At 32.6% G+C, this 22,800-nt stretch overlaps 1 protein-coding gene across 1 annotated transcript in view; it reads left to right on the top strand.

The window, feature by feature from the left end:
* Nucleotides 1-22,800, top strand: part of LOC140439206 (esterase E4-like) — a 28,161-nt gene that overhangs the window by 3,709 nt on the left and 1,652 nt on the right. The window contains exons 2-10 of the mRNA XM_072528959.1: nt 2,657-2,794; nt 3,813-3,944; nt 7,090-7,243; nt 11,739-11,924; nt 13,395-13,597; nt 14,502-14,682; nt 19,006-19,175; nt 21,220-21,346; nt 21,445-21,607. Of these exons, the coding sequence (XP_072385060.1) occupies nt 2,657-2,794; nt 3,813-3,944; nt 7,090-7,243; nt 11,739-11,924; nt 13,395-13,597; nt 14,502-14,682; nt 19,006-19,175; nt 21,220-21,346; nt 21,445-21,607 (1,454 nt within the window). The remainder of the gene's footprint in view (nt 1-2,656; nt 2,795-3,812; nt 3,945-7,089; nt 7,244-11,738; nt 11,925-13,394; nt 13,598-14,501; nt 14,683-19,005; nt 19,176-21,219; nt 21,347-21,444; nt 21,608-22,800) is intronic.

Genomic DNA, 22,800 nt, shown 5'->3' with positions numbered 1-22,800 from the left:
TTTTTTAAACGTTAAGTGCGTGTTTCTCAAAACTTAATGTAAATTTTGCTTAACTGTTCTTACTCTGCTTTCCCACAGTCTGCCAAAATGTGGAGAATATGAAGTTATAAAAGACCACGAAATATTATCCTTTATTAAGGATTCTCTTATTGTGAGAGTGTGCTACTGTGTGCTGTTTCATTATCCGAAACCATCCTTTGAGGCTTGTCTCTTCGCACAATAAATCTTTTAAAGGCCAACAGAAATGATTATTTAGACAGTTTCGTAACTAATTCTAATCAGTTTACAGCCTCGACCCTTTCTATCGCGAATTAAGAAAGGGCCCGAATAATCTACACCTGTTACAATAAACCGTGGCCCACCTGTGAGACGTTGGGCAGGTAGATGGCTTATCATCAAGAAATGGAGATACATTTATAAGGTTACTAGTTTTTTCCAGAGACCTTTTCTGGTTCAAACGCTTAATTTCATTATTTTGACCTCATACCGATGACCTCACGAGAACATATAACAGACTGAGGTATTTTTAAATTGTTTAAATTTCCCAGGTTATTTCCCAACTGTAAATAATTTTTCGCTAAATGCTTAGGTATGGGATATTATCCCATAAATAACGCTCTGGCCATAGTTTTTGCAACCTAATTTTCGCTAATATTGTACACGCACTTAACAAGGGGATCAAAAATTTAAGCTATGTCCGATAATAAAGTTCGCTTTGGAATTATATGGTATAGAGATGAATTCATGGTATCAAACAGAGTATCTGATTACGGTGAGTATAATAATCCCAAGGTTTTCGCATCCGTTTTTCACCGAATTGAATAACTGAACCTGTAGTTTATGTATCCTGTATATCGGTTAATATTTCAGGATCATTTGAATAAAATTTACGCTATGTGAATCGTATTTATTTTGCATTTATATCGAAAGAGAGTTTTTTTTATTATTTATAACCGACAGATTCGCGCTTGTATTTTTTACTCGAAGTTTATCGTATAAATGTTCGGTTATAAATGAGCTTTTTGAACCGCAATTTTATAAAGTTCACATCATGTACGCCTTGTCTTCTCCGTCAAAAATGTTAACTAATACTGTGGACGATATAGTTCAATCTGTAGCGCTAACCGCCGAAACTAACAAGTTGGTAGTATTTAGAATACCTTGTGTGTTATCTACAGATTGAATTACGCTCGATTTTGCTACCGGTTGGTGAACTGAAGCTGTGTTCTGCTCGCTTGACCTATCTGGATGCAATAAATGATTTGAATCGCATTTTTTGCATGTTGACAGTCTATACCGCTTATAGAAATGTCAAGGTTTAAGACACTTCGTGCAATGATTTACCATTCTTACTTTATCAAGTCTTTCCTTAGATGAAAATTTTAAAAATTCGCCGCATTGATCAATGGTGTGTACCCTTTTGTAAATAGGGCAACACTGTGTACTTTCTGCTTTGTTTAAAGTTCCCTGAGATGAGTATAGACCGCGAATGTTTTGTAAATATTTCGAATTCCGTGAATATGCTCCTACTTGAGAAATGATTCTTGTATTTTGCTTTTCAGCTTGATTTACCTCAAGGAATTCTAAGAGGTCCTCCGTTGATTTTAAAAACAAAACTAGGAATCTCATTATGTGTTTTGCTATTCTCTTGCGCGTGTAAAGTCGATTTGTTGAACTTGCTAGAAATAATATGAATAAGGAGTATGTTCCATGAATTCTTGGGTAGCCCTAGCTGTCTTAACGCTTATAAATGCATCGAAGAAATGTCAACTAATTGCCGCACTCTCTTAAGCGACTTCTTATGTAATAGCTTTATATTAAATAAAACAGCATGGTTGAAAATTAACAATCTGTTATCAAAATCGCCTGCTAAGAATATTTTTCCTTTTGCTTCAGTTCTTTCCAAAATATATCTTTGTTGATTTATTCATTCAAGTTCGAAATAAATCTGTCAATAGAGAATATATTTTCGTCCTACTATATTTTCTGAACATAGTGGTTTATCGTTATTTAGTGATTTACATGCTATCGTCATCCCATTCAAATTTATTCTCACGAGGATTCTTGGACGATATTTTTGACGTTTGTATTTTTATTAAGCTGAAAATTTAGCATTTTTTTAAAGTACTATTTCGAAGTTTGAGGCAGTATTAGCAAATTGTGTCTTTGGCATTTTCTTTTCTTATATTTTTTAGTGTCATCCAAATTTCTCTACTTTTTCTGCGTTCCAGATATATAGTTCTTCTGGACTGGAATATTTTATTCCGTTTTCTACTTTGCAAACTTGGGTGATTGTGTCATTTTTTCTTTTTTCTATTTCTTTTTCAATTTCTTGATTCCACCATAATATTATTTTTAATTATATTGTTTTCTATTCCACCTAACTCATCTTATGATGCTACATGTAATAATGTTTTCATGCCTTCGTCTTGCTCTTCTACACTTTCAAATTCTGTTGTATTTAATCCAGCATCTTTCCTGTTTTGATATAGTCTCCTTAGATATTTTTAGCACCTTTTTATCATTTACTCCCGTTCTGCTTGTTGTTTTCTCTTAACTGGTGTTCTTATATTTCTTTTCAGAAAGTAAAATAGTTTTTTGATAATCCTTAAACAAAATGACACAATTTTACAATGTTCAAATTAACAAATTTTAGAACGGGGAAGATGTTTTGGTTAAACTTCCATTAGGAACCGTCAAAGGAAAAACAAGAACGACAATAACTGGAGTAAAACTATATTCATTTCAAGGAATTCCCTTTGCGGAACCACCCATCAATGAAAACAGATTTCAAGTAAGTATACAGATAAATATAAATCAAAATAGTTATATATTACTAGTAATTTTGCCCGTCGTCGACGGAAGATTTAATCAATTGCCACCTACACTCACTTCAATTTTTTTTATATTGTTCTGAAGCTATTTTCTTGTGGCATGTTAAAGTAATTACTATTTAAATGAGAATAAGCCACAATTAAAGGTTAAAGTAAGTTTATTGACGTTTCAATTTCCACTTCGGAAATCGTTCTCAAAATACAAACATTAGTGATGTATTTATGTAAACTAATGTTTGTATTTTGAGAGCGATTTCCGAAGTGGAAATTGAAACGTCAATACACTTTCTTAAACCTTTAATTGTGGCTTATTTTCATTTAAATAGTAATTTTTTCTGTCTTCCTCCTATTTTAAGGCTAGGACGACAACAAAATGTTATTTTGGTCTGTTGTATAACTTTCATAACAAATAAGTTACTTTTATAGAATCGCTGAACTTTTGCGTAAAGTCGTCTTATGAAATCGATCTACGTTAAAAAATTAGCGCAATTCTAGTTTGGCAATTCATTTGTTGAAAAAGCTCGAGTTTTGTACTATATTTTTTACCGATCACCAAATTTGCAGTTAATATTTTAGGATCAACAAACCTTTCAATAATTAATTTTTTAAAATAGTAAACTGCATGAAAGGGCCGGTCTTTTTACCTTCAGATAAATATTGTCCTATCTGACAGATAGTTATCTGGAGGATAACTATATATAACAGATAGTTATCTGGAGGACATTTATACATAGAATCGTATTGCTATTTACATTATTATGCAATATTATTAGTTTTATTATTAAACGTATCGTTTTAAAAACAAAATATGATTGACTCAATAGATTGAAATTCCAGAGGTTGGTAGTTCAGATTTCTTTTCTAGATGGCGTAGTTACCCTACCGGACAAACCGTGTGACTTGTCGTCCTAGCTTTTTATATAGATATATACATTTTTACTAGTTGATATGGTTAGTTATGAAATTCGTTTATTGTAGATAGCGAAACCCAAACTGCCGTGGAATGGCGTCATCGACGCAACAGAAGAACGCGAAATATGTCTTCAAATGACATCTGATACTGTAGCCGGGCAAGAAGATTGTCTGTTTATCAATATTTTTTCGCCAAAAGTAAGTTAAAATCTCATTCTATCTTTGTATCGAACGATCTTATATTTTTATTATAGTTTTATTATTTTAACTTTAATCGTTACATGGTTAGTGAAGCAAACATCGTTTAAATTTTTTTAAGTTAGCAATATACAGATTTTGTTGCTTTCCTGACAAGTGTCCTTGTACTGACTCCATATTATTGACAAAAACTCTTTATTCAGAAAATACTTCCTCGACTCATGAGTTCTCTTTCGTTCAATATTTCTTTCTACTATTAATTTTACTATTTCAAACTATCACATCGTTAGATGTACCAAAAATATTAAAGTTTGTGTTTGTTTATGGTAAATGAAACTTTTTGGTACTATAGGTTTGGACTCTTTTCCTCAGAACATATCTACCATGGACTGTAAGTTTAAAGACGTATTTGATAATGGACCGTGGAAGTGATGACGTAGATTTTATTGACATCTGTCAGTTACACTTTCCAAACAAACCTTGTTTAGTGTGGATAATTTGTATTTTTCGTTATTTTTTCATTTTTTTTTACAGAATCTTTCCGCTTTTTGCAATATCTAAGTATTCTAATAGTTACTACAACAATTTTACAAGGTTGTGTAAATAATAAAGCATGTTGTTTTATAAAAATAGCAATAAAATGCATGTATCAATAAAGTAAGGTTAGAATGTCTTTAATTTAAACTTTTAAACTATATTTCATAGAAATAGAACACTGAATTGATGATGGTATTATCGTAAAAACACTATACTTAAAAGAAAAAGCAGCAGAGGAAGCAAAATGTTAACTTTATAGAAATTAAAAAGTCTTGAGATTATGCATTTCAACTTTTGTTTGGAAAGTAATTGACAGTTGTGACGTCACACTCCCACTGTCCATTACCTACCGATCGGTCTTTTATTGATAATAAAAATATTTATAAATTCATTCCTCCATCCAATTATTAACGCTTCGCTCAAAGTAAACTATACTTTTTCTTCCATATATCTATCCCACCAAGATATGTTGTATTTTCCTCATCTTAATAGTTTGGACTAGTTGTGACTGAATATTCATTTTCCTTAAGATTTTTGCATTAGTCGTTGTACTGGTCTAGTTGAATCTTAGCACATATCTGTAAAGCCACATTTCAAACAGGCGCAGCTTTTTTAAATCTTTCTGCTTTATGGAGTAATAAGGATCAAACAGCACTTTCTGAACTCTTACCTAAATGGCTAACTTCGGATGACATAGACATTTTTTTCATGTCAACAAAAGGTCCTGGCAAGTTCATAGCGTCTTCTAATTTCTTTTGATTGTTTCAGTTGAATAATTATTTCCCTTCCTAAATATATATAACTATCAAGATTTTTATATCCATGTTAACGGTTAAAAACTAGAGTTGTGGTTTTTGAGGAGTTTATTACTTTGCGATACCGATATATCGCATCAATATCTTTGCGTCAGTATCTTTACGATATCGACACGTTACTTCTTTTAAAATTGTTTAGTATTCATTATCCGTACCAGATCTAATTTTATGTTCTGTCCTGCACTGAATTATACTCCAAATACCGTCAGTGAACCATAGTTTATGCTTTGTGGTAGTAGGTATGACATAATCCTTTGCAATTGTCTAATTGATCTGGTGGCTCAAATCGAAGTTCGTACCAATGCCCAAAAAACCAGGAGCAATAGTTTGTGAAGACTATAGGACCATAAGCCTAATGAGCCATTTGCTGAAGCTGTTTTTAAAAGTCATCCACAAAAGAATTTACCGGAAATGCGAGGAACAAATTGCGCCCAATCAGTTTGGATTTGTGAACAAAGTTGGTACGAGGGAAGCTTTATTTAGCTTGCAGGTATTGTTTCAGAAGTGTAGAGATATCAGCTGTGATGTTTTTGCATGCCTGCCTACAAGAAGGCTTTCGATAGAGTCAGGCAAGAACAATTGATGGAAGTGATAAATAGGACAGGGATTGACGGAAGAGACGTAAAAATAATAACTAACCTGTATTGGAATCAATGAGCGGTGCTCATTGAGTCATATAGACACAAGTAGAACATATGGACTGGATATAAACACCAGCAAAACCAAGCTAATGATCATCAGCAAGGAAAACAGAACTGGAGCAAATCTGTATGTGAATCAAATGAGAATTGAACGTGTCTCACAGTACAACTACTTGGGAACTATAATCAATGAGTCTTGGGACAATACCAAAGAGATTAAATGTCGCATCGGAAAGGCAAAAAGTGCATTCTTGACTATGTGTCAAGAGCTGTGTTCAAGAGCCATGACCTTAAATATTACATGTAGGTTGCTTCTGTACGGAGTAGAAACGTAGATATTGAAGGCGTAAACTCTATCAAAACTTCAGTCTTTTGAGCTATGATTAGACAGAAGGATCCTGAAGATACCATGGAAAGACAAAGTCACCAATGAAGAAGTACTACGGAGAATGAACATGACCGCGGATTTGATCAACATTGTGAAGGGCCGTAAGCTGCAATATTTGGGACATATAATGAGAAATCAAGGCAGATAGGAGCTACTCCAATTCATTTTTTAAGGTCAAATTGAAGGAAAAAGGACCCCAGGACGAAAAAGAATATCCTGGCTTGCTAACTTGAGAGCATGGTATAGAAAGACTACACAGCTATTCCGTATAGTATACAACAAAGTCACAATAACCAGAATGATCGTCAACGTTCGGAACGGACAGTCATCCTAAGAAGAATTGATCTGGTAAAAGTTTTCTTTAGGTCTCTTCGAAAGTCTTTAAAGGATCTAGGATGCTGATTATTTGTGAGTAGTTCTTGTACATGACTTGAAGTCAAAGCCTGAATTTCAACAGATAACCGAAATTGGTGATAACTTTCACAGTGTGCACCAGGCTGCACCTTGACTAAATTAAATAAAGTCAATAGTGGAGATGTTTTTCTAGCATAATGTCCGAATTTTCAATAAGCTACCTATCCAAATACCTGTACGATTCAATCCGTACTACAAGTTTACCACATCTCTGAATGTATTTTAATATTTTACTATGTACCTATATCTTATCTTCAATCTGTATTGGTTTTGTAATATTTTATTTTCTTTTCAATCTTAAATTTTTAACAGCTCCGTAATATTTAAGTTTATAATTCATTTTGATTTAGGATCCAGCAGAAAATGCTAGTCTTCCAGTGATGGTGTACATCTATGGAGGAGGATTCATTGAAGGATCATCTCAAGACGTCAACGTTGGTCCCGATCATCTAATGAACTACGACGTTGTCTACGTAACTTTTAACTATAGGGTTGGACCATTTGGTATGTAGAAAAAATATTAACGATATAAATTTGTACTATAATAGTTGAAAGTACAGTAACAATTTAAAAATTTTATTACATTTAGATAGTTGGTATTCATCACAACATTTCGTTAATTTTGTAAAACCGCAATAATTGTAATTAAAATGACATATCTTATAGAAGTCACGACTACCAGTCCGGAAATCGTTCTTAAAATTGAAATTAACTAATCATCAATATTGTTTTCTGTTATAGTGTATTTTTATGTATGAGAGAGTAATAAAACAATAAATTATGTATGCAAATCCCTAAACTGTTGATACGGGTGACTCAATGAAAAACAGATATTTGTCAACAAGTTTACAGAAGTATATAGGAAAACAATTTTAAATTGAGTATGACCACCAGGTATAAAGGGTGGAGCAGAATAGAATACAATAGTTGTGAGGATTACTAATCCCTAAATAAGGTTGCCAGTGTCGGAGTGATGGAGGTTAACAGGTACTAATGAATTTGCAAGAAATGTAAGATGTTTATTTTATTGGTTATATATAACCAATAAAAGTTTAATAAGTACCTACCTATTTGCAAAATAAAGTTTAATTCTTTAGATAAAATAAAACGTTTTATTTTATCTATTTGCAAAATAAAGTTTAATTCTTTGCCTATTTGCAAAATAAAGTTTAATTCTTTAGATAAAATAAAACGTTTTATTTTATCTGAAATGAGTGCATTCCACGAAGTAAGGGTTTCAACAATCAAACATTTAATTCTTTAATTCCAGGAATCTACGACAGTAATTGACTAGATAATTACCTTCTAAACTTATTCCACAGAAAATGTGATAGTGGGTTTTTCCATTTTGTATATAGGAAGGTCCAAGTGGCGTATTCAAAATTCTTAACATTCACTAAAAGTAGGTACTTCAGTTGCAAGGTGCAGTTTATTGTGTATACTAGTGTTATGGAAAATTTGGAAGTGCCGTGTAAACGCCGAAAAATTGGTCCTCTAACAGTTAATGAAAAACATGAATATTTAATTGTTTTAAATCATTTACAGACAAACGTTTATGTGAAAGTGTTGATGAGACCGTTGAGTTAGTTAGCAGTACACTTGGTGTTGGGAAATCTACGATTTACAGAGTTATTAAAGAAGAGAAATGTGGTAGTTTTCAAATGCCACGTAATGCTCCAGGGAAACCAAAATTTCAAATAGAATATCATTTTAAAGAAGGACTTCGACGGAAAGTGCATGAATTCTTCTTTAGACAAGAATTTCCAACATTGGATAAAGTTCTTGTCTCAGTTCGAGATGATAAGGATTACCCAGAAATGAGTCGAAGTACGTTATGGAAACTTTTAAAAGTAATAGGCTTCCGCTGGAAAAAGAATCCCAGAAAGTCTATTTTATTAGAAAGAAGCGATATTGTCATATGGAGAAGACATTTTCTAAGAACCATAAAGGAAATGAGAAACCAAAAAAGAAAAATATTTTATCTTGATGAAACATGGATCAACGAGGGTCATACACCAAATAAATTTTGGCAGGATGAAACTGTTACAAGTCAAAGGCACGCTTTTGTAAATAACTTATCTACTGGTTTAAACCCACCATCAGGAAAGGGACGCAGGCTGATAATAGTACACATTGGCAGTTTAGACGGTTTTGTTGAAGGTGGTTTATTAACTTTTGAATCAACTCGTACCGGTGACTACCATGAAGACATGAACGCTGATGTCTTTCAAGAATGGTTCGAATAAATGATAGATCTTCTTCCTAAGAACTGTGTAATAGTAATGGATAATGCAAGTTATCACTCCAGACTTATAGAAGGACTGCCCACAACCAAGTGGTTAAAAAAAGACTTGCAGAATTGGCTGAGTTCAAAAAATATTACATACCATCCCGGATCTATAAGAAAGGAACTTTATTCGTTGTGTGCCCTTCATAAAGAAAAATTTAAAAAATACGAAATTGATGAAATTGCCAAAAATCGTGGAATGACAGTACTTAGATCCCCACCATATCATTGTGAATTAAACCCGATTGAACTTGTATGGGCACAGATAAAGAGTGAAGTTTCAAGAAAAAATACCACTTTTAAAATTCATGATGTTAAACAGTTATTTTTGGAGGCCGTAAATAATGTAAAACCTGAAAACTGGGAAAAGGCAGTAAATCACACTATTAAAGAAGAGGAAAAAATGTGGAAGCTGGACAATATTACTGATAAAATGATCGAGCCAGTTATTATAAATCTTGGTTCTGAAAGTTCATCTTCTGAATCTGATTTGGATTTGTAACAAGTAGCTGTAAGTTTTATATTAATATTTTTATTCATCTATTTAACATACCTTAGACGGTTTTAAAAACTCTTTTTCTCTTTTGTAATTTTTAAAAATTAAAAAAAATGTGAATTTTTTAAAACCCTTTTTAATGTAGGCCAGTCAGTTCTAATATAGTGTGTGATAAAAGAGGTCACCTTTGTTTACATACACATAACACTTTATAACACTGAAATAATTCATTTATTTTTTACAATTATTCAAAGTAATTTTTCAATTAATCTTGAGCACGCCCATGGAATGGTCGGAGCTACCAGTTAAAATTATGCTAATTACTCTCTCGTTCATAAAAATAAACTATAGTTTGCGGTAAATGAAGACTTTTTAACAGTTTAAACTTACCTACATTGCTCATGTAAAGAAAAACGATATGTAGAAAGGTAAGGTAGGTAATGTTTATCTGTCAAAAGCGTGTAATTTTATTTACAATTGTTTTGATTTATTGCCAGCAAAATATAGTAGTCAATTCAAAAACCTCCTTCTGCTTTTTTTATATTAGACCTTATACCTATTCTTGTATGATCTAAAGGCTGTAATCTAAATGTTAATTAAATTTAATGTTTTAAAGGGTCTTCTTGGTCTGATGCCTGTGCGTTTCAAATCTCTTCATATGGTGACTAGTATCTTACTATCTATGCGTGTAATGTCACCTCGGGGGAACAAATAAGGGTCTAACCACCTTCTGATATCCCCGGGTGCTCTGTAGAGGGCTTCGAATATACTGTCGAGAGCTCCTCTACTTAAGTCCATTTACTGGGTATGGACTTGTAAATATTTATATCTTCGGTGTCTTGCCTTGAAAAAGGCAAGATATTTCTTACACAACAAATTCCTCGTCGAAAATGGTACATTAGGTTGTGGTCTTCCGATGGCTTGTCTTGAGAAAGACAAGATATTTTCTTACATGACAAAGGATTGTCGAAATAAAAACACCAAGTTAAAGTTGAAAATAACTCTCAGCCACAGAGTATGGAAAATAGAACAGGAGCAGAGCCCCGAGAGCACTAAGCTCTCGGAGAGCTCGTGAGGGACTGACCTGGCTGACCTGAAAATCGCCAATATTTATATACGCTGTTCGAGCGATAAATAGGGATTTCCAGGTCAAGAGCCAATGGGAAAATTCGAGGCGGGGCGATGCGCATCGAAATGCGTACTAGTCAACAGACTATGGCATTCGATGACAGTAATATGCCGGTTCCGTTCTCATCTTCTCTGTTTTTCCATCATATAATAAAATGTATTGTTTTCATCGATTTTACAACATAAAAATGTGAAAACCTTGAATTATCCGTCTAGTAGAAGGGTTAGGTAAATTCTACAATAAAAATATATATCCAGAACGTACCTGACGACGTATGAATCTAAAACGTACCTGAGGACGTATGTATCTAGAAATTACCTGAGAACGCATGGATCTAGAAAATACCTGGGTATATGGGTATATTCAACAATAAAATAGAACATATCTAAAATGTACACACGTACATGGGGGTATTCAACAATAGAATGTACCTCCAGATACTCCAGTTTCGAGACTCGTTCGATTATTTCGTCATTGTTATTATTTTACATAGTTTGAGTTCCTTTGCCACCGCTAAAGACTTCGTCTTAGTTGTAGATGTTTTCATATTGTATATATCAGCTTCTGCATCTTTTTCTGTGTGGTTTTCTAATGTCTGCGCGTAACTGGTATATACGGAGTTTACTGTTTTCCATAATCAAAGTCCTTTTTAAGATCAAAAATTCTGTGGCTGATATATTCAATATCTTCTATGTCGTTTTCAAATTTCGCGTGCAGTTAAATACCCACTCCTACGCTTGCGTAATCTCGTATATCCTTTCCTGTATCTCTTCATCTCTTTTTGTTCATTTAATATTCCAACATGCTAATTTGGTATGTAGTTTTTTCCCGTAGTCCTTTTCCTTACTGAAGTCATCTTCAAATGTTTTAATTCTGTATCTCAGGCTTTATAATCGGTTCTATTAGCATTTCTTTTTTACCGAGTAGGTTTTTGGCCTTTGCTTCGGAACGTCCTCTTTTATCCCTACTTGGGACCAGCTGTTCTGCTGTTAAACAATTCCATCCACCTAAAATCAGCACAATCAGAGTTAATATACCACATGCCACAAGAAACCACTTCAGAATCATACAATTCGTTTTATTTTAGGTTTCTTTTCTACTGGAGATGATGTGGTTTCAGGAAACGCTGGTTTAAAAGACCAAGTACAGGCTCTTAAATTCGTAAAGGAATACATTGAGTACTTTGGTGGCGATCCAAACAAAGTTACCATTTTTGGACAGAGTGCGGGAGGGGCTTCTGTTCATTATCAAGTTCTAAGCCCAATGTCGAAAGGTCAGTATATAAGCTAAATTAGGTGTATGAATTACGTGAAGTTGTCATAGTGATTATAAACTATAAAGACAAACGGATATTATTTGTTACCGAGAAAAGATAAACTTTTTGTTGAACTTTTATATTTTACTCAAGGCAACATACTCAATAGGGTTTATAATTATAAATTATGGGATTTCCTCTTCAGATTTTCTTGAAAGTGCTACTATAATAAAAATTTAGAGCGACAACTTCTTTCTTCTTCTTGTTACTGAGATATTTTTATAAAACAAATATTAATAATAATTAAAAATAAAAAAAAACTACTTTATTAATGAGATATATTCAACAAAAGATCTAATAATGTATACTAAAAAAAGAATAAAAAAGTTTCCTCTTCATAAGGAAAAAGTACCACATATTTAAAAGAACACAAAATTTAAAGTTATACATTATATTAACGACGAGATTGATTAATATGCAATTTTAAAAGTAATGGAGATAACAGATACTGAGCTTGAATTTAACTTTAGGTGGCATATTGCATGCTGGTTTTACATTTCAATTCATATCTGTATCTGAAGTCAGAATCTATGGCATTATATATCTGACTATGCTATTAAATTTTCCGTGGACTAAGATGACCAAGTCAGCTGCAGAGCCCAGGACGTGATGCCTGTCATTGTTGAGTCTGTCTATCAATCCATTCATAGCCAGATTCATAAAAGAAAAGATAAGATTCCCCCTGCGGATAGCGTCTGGTTACATGTGCTAACATTGTATTCCCCAATAACGTTAAGTATATCACACGGCTTCTCGAGGAATGCACCCTTTATACGAGATGGTGCAATGCCAGTTTAAATAGAGAATTTTGTTCTATATGCAGAATGTCTCTGATTTTTCGGACTTTCATCAAATACACCATACCTAATGTATGGTCGGTACAAATTACATCAAAAGCATCGGCCACGGGGGCTTTGTCCTGTCCGGTTTTGCCAAATTCAGATATAAAAGCTACTTCCATAAACCTCCATGCTTTTGGTATGTACCCAGTCCTGAGCGAGCTTGTGAAATCATACGCAAATTTTTGTACGGAAGGTCATTTCAAGTATGATGTTTAAGAATTTAACATTTCCAAGAAGGCTTTCTTAGAAGAATGTTTTGCTTGAAATTTTGACACTAGGGAAATCTACATGGCCAAAGTGATAGCATGTTGGATAAGACAGAGGAAAATTACATATTTTAATATCACTTTTATGTTAAGTTAAATTACCTTCTAAGGAAACGGCCAATTTGGTGAATATAACCAGAATTACAATCAGGGTAAGGATCAAAAGAGTTTTTAATTTTGTTGAATAATACAAGTCGAAAATAGTACACCATTGGGTAAATCAAAAACCAATTAATTACCATAGCTCTTTATATATAATATTAAGTTCAAAATTTAACATAAAACTATTTCTTAATACGTTGTTCTGTTTTTGTTTTAAGGCTTATTTAGAGGAGCTATTTGTGAAAGTGGTTCAGCGTTAAGTGCCTGGGCTTATCAAAGCAATCAAACAGAAATCTCATATTTGCTGGTGAAACTTCTCAACCCGGATTTAGAGAATGCATCTTCAACAGAGGTGTATGAATACCTGAAACAACTGCCAGCAGAGAAGATCGATAGAGCTGCTCATATTATACAGAGAATGGTTGGTATATTTTGATTACTTACAAAATTGGTAACACATCTTTTTATTCACTGATTTTTATTAGACATGTTAGACAATTTGTATTCAGTTTGTCGCGGGATTCGTGGAAAAAATTCGGGGGACAAATTAATGGTAGTAATTCATATAAACTTTTTGAATACACCCCTCGTTTTAGAGTTCTAGGTTTCCAAAGTTACCTTCGTTTTTTTTTTATTTTTAAAATACGCTCATTTCGTCTGTCAAATTATTAATATGCTTAGAACGTATATAAATATTTATTTTATAAGTGTTAATATAGTTGTAATGTTTGGGGATTCAAATTTTTTAGAAGGTTCATTCAATACTGTGTTCTGAAAAATATCTTGTGTATACAGGAGGCTTGAAAATATATTTTGTGTTAGCTTTTGTCCAAAATTTATCCAAGATTAAAATATTTAAAAACAACACTAGGAAATCTTAGGATTCCTAAGAAGGAATTCCTAAGGAATCCTAAGATTTCCTAGTTTGCGAAACTAAATTTAAATTTTTACCACTGTGCTTTCTACAACTTGCAAAGCAGATAGATTGATGAATTAGTCGACAAGAGAATCTATAAGTTGCATTTAATAGTTGCATATAAGTTGCGTATTAGATTTAATTTCGATGCAGGGCATCCGCAAGCCTCTTATACGTATTTCAACCTCATTAGGTCTCATAAGAGCGACATATGCAGTTGCTCTATATATGTCGCCGCATATAGCAACAGAACTGCATAATATGTAGCTCTGATGAGACCTAATGAGGTTGAAATACGTATAAATCTAAATACGTATAAATCTAAATACGTATAAATCTAAATACGTATAAATGTAAATACTTATAAATCTAATACCGTCTTTCTGTTCTATTAAAATATTTATTTTAGGAAAAGCCTGCCGATAATCAAATCCAACAAGGTTTTTATTTCGCCCCAGTCATAGAACACGAACACGAAAACGCTTTCTTGACCAAATCAATGTATGAAATTTTGAAAAACGGAGATTTTAATACTGATGTAAAAGTCATGATGGGAGTAAACTCTGAAGAAAATATGTTCTACGTTACAAGTAAGTATGGTTGGGGAGCGACCTTTTAATCTGTAAAATATGTTATTATACTATACTATAATTCCACTATTTGGAAGAGTCATTTCATCGTTTGAAGGCAGAGAAGTGGGGAAAGACGTATGAAAATCCAGTGGTGTACACTAACTTTTGTTTCAATAATTATATTATATTTTTTAAATATTATTTGTTCGAAATAGGCCATAATATAAATTTATTTACAGGTTTTTACTGAGGTTTCGATCTTTATATCCAAAGACCGTTTTCAAAGATATACACGATAGTTACACTTATTTTATTTGTTTATTATTATATATTTATATAATATTATTTATATAATCTTATATTATTTAGTTTCTTTTTTTTTTCTAACTTTAAAAACGGTCTCTGGAATAGAGATCGAAACGTCAGTAAATTAAATATTTGAATATATTTTGTGGCTTATTCCCTACATTCCCCTAAAAATACAGAATGCCATAAGCAAAAAGCTATAATTGATGGATTCGACCGTTACTTGATGGAAAGTCATTTTATTTAACAATAAAACACTGAAAACTTTGTTTTCAAAACTTCCACAAAATTTATTATAAAATCTTATCACTACAGCTGTTTCGGCAGAGTGCCTTTCTCAAGTGATCTATTTTTGGTATGCATTTACACTTTATAGTCTTTAACGAAACCACTTTATAGTCTTTAACCAACTTGAAATAAACAGTTCTCCCCTCCTCAACCTATTTGGTTAAAAACTATAATGTGTAAGTGCATACCAAAAATAAATCACTTGAGAATACTCTGCCGAAACAGCTGTAGTGATAAGATTTTATAATAAATTTTGTGGAAGTTTTTTTTGGAAACACTGAAAACAAAGTTTTCAGTGTTTTAATGTTACAAAAAGCTATAAAAAAACAAATAAATTTGCAGAAAGCTCATTGATGCTACCCGGCTGTCGCGGAAGTTACGCTAAAACGTCTATTGACGTGACCTGACCAGGTTCTAATTTTGTTGAGATTTTCTTAAACCAGCGCTCAAATACTTCGGAAGTCATTTCTTCATGATAATCTCCTGTTTTCTTGACTCATATTGAAGCAAACCATCATCAAAGAACCATCATATCACTTCCAATATGGATAATGATTAAACGTCGTCCCTTTCCTGATGGAGCTTTTAATTTTGTAAAGTAGCCTTCTATAAATGCTTCGCGTTTACCTTTGACATTTAAATCTTGCCAATCTTTTCCAACTGTATGACCTTCGTTAATCCAGGTTTCATCCAAATAATGTTTTCCGTTCAATGCTGCGAAGTGTGCGTATTTCATTAAAATATTTTCTTCTCCACACAATAATTTCTTTTTTTTTTTCTAATAACACACTTTTTCTGTTTTTACATATCAAAAGTTCATTTCGCGCATAGTTCTGATTAATACTCTACGAGATATCTTGAGTAAAAAGTAATTGTTTTCGAGCCCTTGAAAATTTTTTTCAGTGTTGGAATTTTACTCCGAAAATAAAATGTCTTGTCTCGTCATCCAAAACAATATTTTTTCTACCTCTAGTTTTACGTTGTACTTGCTTTTTATTTTCCGATGTATTGTTAGGTACGTGATAAATACAGCTAATGGATACTATTGTTAAACTGCTACAAATAACGACCGCTTGGCTAATATTTGATGCCATTTTTCTGCATCATGCAATTCAATTCCTTCATATCGTATCACTACCTTCTCTTCTGACGTTAACATTTTGCTGTCTTTTCTTGGAACAACTCGGTTGTTCGTCCATTATATTTTAATAATCACAGAATATAATTAAAAATTTACTATAAAAAAACTCCAATTCCAAACTCCAACACTAGGATTATCACCACAAACTTCAACCGCAAAAAATATAATCACAAAAGGCAACAGAAGCACTCCCGCCAGCACTGCCTATGTAAATGAACGTTTCTTGCTTCGGCAGGTGCGGTGGTATTACCGCTATGATGCTTTACAAATTCCCAAGTTGCCAAGTTTTTGAAACGGAATGGGAATGAAATGTAACATATCAATTTTCATTTTATAAACTTGTAACAAAACTGAACATGTAAATAAAATTTATTTCAATACAATTTTGTGCTCAATTTTTACTATTGAAAAAACTCATTTTTTGGAATTTTTATGTCGGTAATAATCGCTGCGTCGAAGAATTCAGGTTTATATGACCATAACTGCTACTTGTGAACAAGAATCGGCTACACTGTACGGCATCTTGTGGTTAGGTCTGCTATAGAGAAGCACAAATAAATTTACTAATTATACATTCTATGATTTCTGATGACAAAACGCAAATTAAACGGGTAGTTTTCGGGGCCGCTGAGTACATTTAAATTTAAGGACATTCGGCGTTTAAACGATAAAATCACTCTTCCAAATAGTGGAATTTTACTATAGTTGAGATTGATTTAGGTTATTTTAGGCTAAATACTGATAATCGCATATGTAAACACCGACTTTAGATATTTAGCCCAAGCTGTAGGTAAAAAAAGATCGATTTCATGAACTAATTGGTGAATTTTTGAAACCTACTCTGTGTTATAAAAGGCAATGTTATGAACAACCCCCTCCCACAGTCCGTGCAACATCAAATTGTTGGTTACTATTTATTTAAGAGACTGAAGGAGTAAAATATGTACTATTTGATTCAAAATATTGCAAAACCTAAAGTACTTAGGTACTTTATCAAATATAGCCATAAAATCATGAAAGTACATTAGAGAAGATCTAATTTAAGCTTTTGCAAGCTTAAATTCGATCAATTGTTATTGCATCATTAGCGCTCAAAGTTGAAAAACGGTGCTTTATTAAAATGGACATATTTTTTCTAAAAATGGTTGTATAATAATTGTTACTATATTATATTGAGGTCCTTTCAATAAGGGCGGATCCAGGACTTATTTTCGGAAGGGGGCATGAACTTTTTTTTTGGGAGATCTGCGGAAAAATTTTTAAAAATTAGGGTTAAAATGGTGAGTTTTAAGACACTTTTCACACACTTTTGAATGCCATAAAGATATTTAAAACTTATTTATTTAAAAGTTATTAAAGTATTGTTAATTGTATAGCAACGAAAAATCTTAAAATTTTAATCTAAAATCCCATGAAGTCCAACTAGAACAGAGAAAGAAATGTAATTTAGTTTATGAAATTATATATACACATCGGTTTAGAACGTCTTTCGACGTTGTCCGATACCTAAACACCATCTCTTCCTATCTTCGCAGTCGTTTGTTGTTAAATTTCTTTCGCTCATGGACTTGTTTACGCCGTGTTGCCATTCTAATCTGGGTCTTCCTATTTTCCGTCGACCTATCGGTTGCCATTCGATTACTTTTTTTGTTTAGAAACGTCAATAAACGTACTTTAACCTTTAATTGTGGCTTATTCCCATTTAAATAGTAATTACTTTAACATGCCTCAAGAAAATAGCTTCTGTGTGTCTCATTCTTCTCGATCGACGTTGATAAAATATAATGTTGAAGTCGTGGAGTAAAATATAGATTTATTGACAGCTACTGAATGATTACACTCTAGTTGTTGTTGCGGTAAAAATTTATAATAACTGCGTCTCAAACTAGTTCCGAAGCTATATTTATTTATAATCTTACAAAAATGCTACGATTCATCAATTAAGTGTATAGTAGTACAAAACCTTTGATTTTTGATAGCTAGCAAATATAATTTGAACCGAGAAAATGATTAAAGGCATTTCCTCAATAAAATATTTGGTAATAGTTTGCAGGAAGTTAGACAAACTGTAATTAAGCAACTAATTGATATGTTTCACAATTATACACGGTGAAATTATACAAATCCAGGAAATTAAGATTAATGTGAGATTACAAATTAATGTACTAATTTGTGATTGAACACTCATAAATTGTGGACTATTGTAATAAATTAAAATAGTAAAACTTATAAAGAACTGTAACAAAACTGTAGCTAGCTAATTTAAAAAACTCTGTTACCAGTTGAGTTTTCGATGTCCTTGCTGTTTCTCAGCCTCGTGATTGCCTCTTCTACCTCCTCCAAGAGTGGCTGCTCGATCTGCCGTTTGACTAATACAATTGCCAGCATCTGAATTACCGTTTTCCTGTTAACATTTACTAGATTCTTAAAATAATCAACCCATATGCCAATCAACTTATTTTTTCCCCAAGAATTCTTTTTCTCTTTTTTTACAGGAGTTAGTCTTTGGTTGATTCCAATCAATTGTCCCAATTACCGCATTGCAGAACATAATTTCTTACTAACAATTGAATAGTTGATGATTTACTAATATTTTTGTCTATTAGATATGACAAACCTCGAACAGCTAGCAACGGAAATTTCTGCAGATCATTCTATATTAATTCCCAGAGGTCTTCACGCAAAGGAATCAGATCGTGCTGCGGTGGCTTCGAAAATTAAAGAATTCTATTCTCCCTACATGGAGTTTTCTCAGGACTATAGGAGTCTTATTAAAGTAAGTGTTGGAATTTATTTTATGGAACAAAATTTACCCTATTTTGTCCAGGATAGTACGAAAGATAAGTATAAGTGAAAAGAAATTATTTTTGTCTCAATGTATTAATTTAGTTTTACGGGATCATTGCTTAAACATTGATTATAACGTAAAAATTACCAACAATGATAATCTTCAAGTTTTTCGGTGGATTAAAAAGTTTCAATAGAATCATACAGTATTTGCAAACTTCTAAAAAGTGAAAATTTATCATACGTATGTTTTTTCTTATTTTATTATAAGGTTTGGTTTTAATGATTGTAACTTTTTAATGAGTGATAAGTTATCTAATGAACAATAAAAAAGATATAATAGGTACATTGTAAACGCACCAAAGATTCATTTTAAGCTGCTAAAAACTTTTTCCCTATTTTTTCTGACATGAAGGGGTGATTTTTAAGGATTTTAAGGGTAGAAAAGTAATTGAATTTTATAAAATATATTATTAAAAACCTTGAGAGGAACTGTTTATTTAAAATAAAAATGCACTCGGAATACACCGAATCAAGCATGAATCAAGACACGTTAGAAGCCATAGGCGTACGGTTTTGCTTTCCAATTAAATTATTAAAACCTAGGAGAAATACAAAAAATACCGACAAAGGCGTCGAAAAAAGCGGATATTTGAGATTGGCTACAATCAAAGTTTTGACAATTCACTTCTAAAAATCGAATTTTTGACTACTGTGAATAGACATAAAAAAGAATACATTAAGTATATTATAGATGAAATGGCTAAAGAAAAATCAAATAGTATTGACGCTTCGGCCATACCACTGTGAGCTCAATCCAATTGAGTTAATTTGGGCAGACTTAAAAAATTATATTGCAGAGAAAAATATTACTTTTAAATTTTCAGATATTTTTAATGAAGGAATCGCAAGTATTACATCTACAAAATAGCAAAAATGTATACAGCATGTTTTGCAGAAAGTCGAACAAAAGATGTTGACAATATCTTGAAAATATCATTAAGACTCAAGTTGAACCACTGATAATTAACGTAGTTATTGACACGTCAGACACTGATTCTGAGTAAAATATTAATTTACACTTTGATTTTTGTTTTATTTATTAGTCAGAAATGTTGAATGTTTTTATTTTTAACGAATGATTTTTTCTGGCCTTTTAATAGATTTTTGCTTTGAAAATTCGATTTCCTTAAAAAACTAATGAGGTGCGATTACGGCTCAGTTCACGATTGGCAACCACGCCCCGTTTCAACCAAAAGCTCTTAGATATTATCTACATTAAATTTTAAACATTTTTTACAGAGGTTAATTTTATTATTTGAATACATTACAATAACCAATTCACATTATTATTTTGTTGGAAAACATTTATTAATTTCATTTCATCTTTGTTATTTTTCTGATCATAAAATATAAATGAATAAATTCAGGTATGCACAGTTCCCTAGCGCACGCCCTTGCTTCAACATTTACACCGAGACAACACAGTGGTCCAACTAAGTTCTTCCTAATAGGTAGGATATAATAATAAGGTAAATCCTTCCGAGTATAATGACTACTAAATGATATGGTATGCTGTTGATTACTGGAGTCGCCGATAGCTTATACTACGATGTCTATTAATATAGTTTATGGGGTAGATAAGTACGTTTATACATTGTTAAAATTATCATTTGTGAATGCTCCTCGTAACATACATAATTTATAGTGCATATTTTTTATGTATTTTGTTTAAATCCCACATATCTTAACATGAATTAATTGTATCTTTATAATACTTAAATCTGGATTTTTTAACAAAATTATTTTTATCATACAAAGGTAGTTTTGCTCTCAAATAGTGGAGGGTGAGAAAGAGTGGCATACTAATTTACAGAAAGATGTATTTAGTCCAAAAAAAAATCGAAGATTCTATCACATTTTAAGATTATTATTAATGAAATAAAGTAAATAAATATTATCTACTTAGTGACGTATCTACATCAATAATTTATATATATGAAATGTAATCAAATTGAATTTTAATTTTTTAGTACTTCAGTGACCAAAGTTTTGCAAGATCTCTCGTCAAGAGTGCCGAGCTACATTCCAAATGGGCCGATGTATATTTCTACGAATTCATGTTTCACGGTGTGTTAGGTGGTTTCGTCGACGAATCAGGTAAGCTGTAATACTAACTCATTTGTTAGGTACCGTTTTATTCCAAATTCTAAAATCAAATAATATCAAAACTAACGACACAAACTTTTCTTTTCTAGTAATTGGTTTCTCTGAAGATGTAAGACACGGCGAAGAAATGAGTTTTATTCTGAGAAGAAATTACGGAGGGTTAAATACCACAGATCTTACCAAATACCCAGAAATCGATCAAATTGTTCAAAAGAGGGTTATCAAATTATGGACTGACTTTGCTAAGTACTTGTAAGTTTTATTTGTTATATTCAAGAAAACACAGAGGCTGCCAATATCTTTATAGAATACTTCGAGATCCGAGCACTATCCACATCAACGCTCAAAACCACATGTTGGCTACGATATGTTGATGATACATTCGTCATTTGGTCCTACAGCAAGGATGCTTTGGTGTCTTTTCAAACACATATGAATGGTATACATCCTAGTATCCACTTCACGATCGAGGTGGAAACTCCGTTTCTCGAGGTTATCATAAAGAAAAACCAATCCCAAGGTTTTCATCACTCTGTTTATCGAAAACCCACCCATATCAATCGTTAGTTGTATGCCAAATCTCATTATCCACATTTACAAATTAATTCAGTCATTAATACCCTTGTCTTCAGATCAATACGCCTTTGCGATGACGCAAGTAGACCCACTAAGCTCTCTAGGTTAAAATAAGCTCTCAACCAAAACAGTTACCCTTTTGCATACACAGACAGTCATCCCCCCATCTCCCATTCAATATCAAACCAAAGACTCAGACCATCATACGAAAGTTTTTCTTCCTTACATCAAAGATGTCACTAACAAAATCGACAAAATTCTTAGATCAAGAGGAATAAAGACAATATTTACCCCCCAACGTCGGTCAGATAGCCAAGCGGGCTAGGCGGCCGATTCTCATTCGCTTCACTGTCGAATGGTTCAGTGGATGTGGGTTCGAGCCCCAGCTCGGTGTACAGAAAAATAAAAAAGGCTAACGCATCAGTTTAAAATTCTAGATGAATCTGCGGCTTAGACTAGAATATGCTGGTGTCTAATCGGCCTATGGTGGAGCAGTACGGCAAGAGATAAGGGCTTGCGGCTTGGTGATACTCCTCGATAGATCCCTACCGGAAGGGCGTGGCGCCTAAATACCGGTGTATATATATATATATATATATATATATATATATATATATATATATATTTACCCCCCAACAAAAACTTACATTTCTTGTCCGATCAATCAAAGACAACATTCCAAATGAACAACACGGAGTTTATGAAATTCCTTGGACAGTCTGCACTCGATCTTATATAGGCCAAACAAATCGTAGAATCCAAAATAGGATTTATGAACTTTACATTTCTGTTCGAAATTCCGATTTAATTTTAGCTCTAGGTCAACACCATCTTCATACAGGTAACCAAATTGAGTTTGAAAACTACAT

The sequence above is a fragment of the Diabrotica undecimpunctata genome, chromosome 4 (genome assembly GCF_040954645.1).
Source record: "Diabrotica undecimpunctata isolate CICGRU chromosome 4, icDiaUnde3, whole genome shotgun sequence".
Taxonomy (NCBI): Eukaryota; Metazoa; Arthropoda; class Insecta; order Coleoptera; family Chrysomelidae; genus Diabrotica; species Diabrotica undecimpunctata.
Note: the sequence above shows the minus strand (reverse complement) of the source record. Positions and strands in the feature narration are given on the sequence as shown.